The 3,914-nt window shown below is 48.4% G+C and overlaps 1 protein-coding gene across 1 annotated transcript, besides 7 other annotated features; it reads right to left on the bottom strand.

Moving 5' to 3' along the window:
• Positions 1-293: part of a mobile genetic element that runs on past the window's edge.
• Positions 1-3,914: part of a sequence feature (areas not merged during assembly with more than two copies in the genome that could not be assigned to a particular haplotype) that runs on past both edges of the window.
• Positions 111-135: a sequence feature (AT_rich).
• Positions 114-293: a mobile genetic element.
• Positions 293-317: a sequence feature (AT_rich).
• Positions 299-477: a mobile genetic element.
• Positions 733-3,114, bottom strand: Tc00.1047053509223.20 (retrotransposon hot spot (RHS) protein, putative; the record flags this gene model as incomplete). The annotated part of the gene is made up of 1 exon (XM_807223.1): positions 733-3,114. The coding sequence occupies one exon, from the start codon at positions 3,112-3,114 to the stop codon at positions 733-735; it is 2,382 nt and encodes a 793-aa protein (XP_812316.1).
• Positions 3,381-3,650: a mobile genetic element.

Below are 3,914 nucleotides of genomic sequence, written 5' to 3'. Positions count from 1 at the left end.
GGGTCTCGCCACATTGGGACACCATGTCCCAGAGACGGGCGCCAATATCGCACCACTCGGAGGGTGTGCAGGGAACCAAAGTCATTTCCTTAAACTTACCTGGCCGTGTGTAAAAAATAAAATTAAAAATATTATCCGGCCTCTATCGGCTCCCTGCCCCTACAAAGTCGCGTTCTTCCCAAAAGATTCATACGGTAGAAAGTATCATAAAGAATGCATTCATTTATCAGGATAAACACATACATCAATTATGTTAGCCAGCTCTCCCGCGATCATTCTTTTCACAAGCTCCTAATAAAAAATAAAAATAATAATTTCGTCTGGCAGCTGTCGGCTCCTTGACTCCCTCAATCGCGGTCTCCCAAAAGACAGTGCGGTAGAAGAGGAAAAAGTTGTGAGGACATATCTTCGTTTGCGCGAGATATGAATTTATTTGGGCAGCCAGCCGTCCTCAGAGGCATTCGTTTCACAAAATCCCATAAAAATAAAAAAAAATCTGCGGCCCCTGTAGTGCGCAACAGCCTCCAGTGACGATGCGCCTCTGGTGGGAAAAATAAAATAAAATGAAAAGAGGGTGTGGTGACTGTGGCACTGCCGATCACAACGGTTCTCTGAAAGGAAGGGCACTCACTGTCTAGACCCCGTAGGCACACACACACACACATAAAAATCGTTAAAATACTCCCAATATATTTCACCAGAACGAAATGCACTTTGTTCCCCAATTATTTTTTAAATTTTCCTGTTTTTTTTATCCCCCTCTGGTAGACTATCATCAGAAAATTTGATTTCCTCTGGAAATTTACCTTTCAACATAACCCGGTATTGGTGCACCTTCCCGTCCCAGAACGCCACAATTTTTTTCTCAGCGTCAATTTTATTGTTGGGATTGACGCAATCACATCCCTGCCAGTCATTCATCGGCGTGCTGTCTGCGTGCTGCACATAAATCATCTCCCACGACAAACCTCGAGCAAATTCCTCCCATCCTTCAAAATATGCCGCCAGACGCTCAGTGAACTGCCGCACTGTGCTGGCGGTGGTGTGATGCGCACTCGCCGTCGTCATCCGCAGCCCAACCAGAGTCCTCCGCGGTGACTCCATGAAGAAAAAGCAGTCCACCAGCGGAAAGGTTGGGGACGTCGGTATGTACAGCAGCCGACGCTTTAATTTTTGCAGGCCATCAATTAAATTCAGTTCAGTTATTGCAGCTGCCTCGGTGGGGTAATCATGAGGGTTTAACGTTAGCACCGAGGACCGTGGTTTGGAAGGCGATGGTGGCGGCAGCTCCTTGAGATCCTTCACCATGGAAGTGACAAACCCCTCTTTCAAGAATACGCTCAAAGCATACTTTTTCAAATCTGCAGGTTGAATAGCATTCTTCATCCCCAATACGAGGAAAAGAATATCATGCGGACTCAGCACCTTTGCCAAACGAGATACTGTTAAAATCCCAAGATGCACACATATAGGTGCATTAGCGAAGTCCTCAATTGGGCCATGTTCTCTCACTCGAACAACCTTCAGAAGTTTTTGGGACGGACCCTCGGAATGCCATTCGTTCTCTCCTCCCTGTGTAAAGTACTTTCCTCGATCCCCCATATTGAACCATCTCAAGGTCCTCAGAACATCCTTCGTGCGTTTTCCATATTCATTCGCATCAAAGATGTGACGTATAATCGGCCCCACTTTTTCCATGCGTTCTTCGACCATCCTCCAGCATTCCGCTTGTTTCTTTTTGGTCTCGTCACGCTTCATCCACGCACACATCGCCTTCACATCCGTCTCGTCGGGGCAATTCATGATGATTCGACTGACTTTTAATTGCTCCTCCCATCCATCATAGTTGCTTACCTCTGGGGATGACACCAAAATCATGCCCCATCCGGTGGAGGGCGCAAAACCTGGGTCGGGCTGTGTTCCTTGCGTTTCCACATCGTAAATAATATACCCTTTCATCCCACGCTTCCACAAACCATACAAAAGATTCCTGGATGTTATCTCACCGTTGTACTTTTTCACGGTTTTGGCGGTCTTGTCAAACACGTACATCGTGGTTCCAAAACAGTGGACAACCGCTGGGAGTTTCTCGACGTCGTATTGCAGCAGCTGGTAGAGGAGGTACGAGCTGGCAGCCATCGACTTCCCAATCCCGGGCGTCCCAATCAACAGACGAAACAAAGGTGAAGGATTGAGAGTCAAGTCAGAGTTGCTGAGCCACTTGTTTAGATCGCCCTTGACGATCTGCCACACTCGATCCACCTCGCAGTTAACACACAAGTCATTACCACACCTATGCGGCCCATTCAGCGTGTACGGCCATCCCTTGTCCGAGGTGAGCACCATCAGCCTGGGAGGTGCTGCACCGGATTGCTGCACAGCGTCATCCTTTTCAAGGGTGTTGCCAACCGCCTTGTAATTCCATGACTGTTCGGGCTTCCCCACCTCAACCCTCATTCCCGTCCCCTCGCCGCCACGGACTTCCACGACATGATGCCACCTCGCATTGTACACAGACTCGTACAATCCCTCCAGGTACATCGGTGCAATCGTCGTCATTGGGTTCCACGCTTCCTCGGCGGCTGCATCCAAAAAACTTTTAGTAGCTCCATGAGCACTTGCCTTTACCTCCGGAGTAGCTAATGGCCACCCAAGTAGATTGTACATGCCCTTATTGTAAAGCTTGTGTACATCCTCTTCCATATCCATTTCATCCCTCACAGCCCTCTCCATCCTCTTGTAACAATCGGATGCCTGCATTTCGTTCAATACTTCCGCATCGCAAATATATTTCTTGGGATCCTTGAAAAACTCCTTCAGCAAGACATCCCGATTGGCGTCCAAAGCGCCCCTCCCGTCCAATTCCATCGTAAGAAAATCATTCAGCCTCATGTCGGTCCTGTTAGTGCTTCCCTCCCGCAGGACGTCCTTTACGGTGCTGCTCATGGTCCACTGCGGTTGCTGCCTTTCCTCCACTCTTATGTGGGTCGCAGCGGGTTGATCCGTCTCGTCATCGGACGACGGCCTTGCTCTCGTCTGGCGACCTACCCGCGGCGCGGCAGACGCTCGACTCCTGGCATTGCCACCTTGCACTCTATTGCGCTTTGGAGGCATTGTTTCTCCTTGTTTTATTTGTTGGATTGAGTTAAAGCTGAACACTAACGACCAATCAAAAGGGGAATAAGGAAAGAAAGAAAAGGAGAATACGCACAAAAATGACTGGAGGAAGCAGAAAAAGACGTATCCACACGGTGTGGACTACATATTGAGCTCAGTGGCGCAACACAAAAAAACAATTACATTTCAGCATAAAATAAAGCCAACGCAACCAACACACGAGAAACAAAAAAATGCAGTAGCCACCAAACACCTCAGTAGATTTTTTTTTCTTTTTTTCTTCTCTTACCAGTCGTAGTAACTGCACCTCAATTGTGCAGCTCTGGCAAGCGTACGAAGGAATTCAGTAGCAAGGATAACCTTACTCCGCGGGCAGCCACTATAGAATGGCTCCAACATCTGCCCTTCCGGCCCGTAAAACTAAGTAACAACTACTCATCGGGTTTGAAGCATGAACAGCAGGCGCTTGACTTCCTCTCTAGTAAAGAGTACTAGTCCCTGGCACCACGTTGAGGTGGCCGGCTGAGCCAGGGACCTCAGTAGATCGTACATGCCCTTATTGTAAAGCTTGTCTGCATCCTCTTCCATGTCCATTTCATCCCTCACAGCCCTCTCCATCCTCTTGTAACGATCCGATGCCTGCATTTCGTTCAATACTCCCGCATCACAAATATATTTCTTGGGATCCTTGAAAACCCCTCCTGCAAGACATCCCGATTGGCGTCCAAAGCGCCCCTGCCGTCCAATTCCATCGTAAGAAAATCATTCAGCCTCATTTTATTCACGCGAACCCTTCC

The sequence above is a fragment of the Trypanosoma cruzi genome, genomic scaffold, assembly GCF_000209065.1.
Source record: "Trypanosoma cruzi strain CL Brener 1047053517175 genomic scaffold, whole genome shotgun sequence".
Classification (NCBI taxonomy): Eukaryota; Euglenozoa; class Kinetoplastea; order Trypanosomatida; family Trypanosomatidae; genus Trypanosoma; species Trypanosoma cruzi.
Note: the sequence above shows the minus strand (reverse complement) of the source record. Positions and strands in the feature narration are given on the sequence as shown.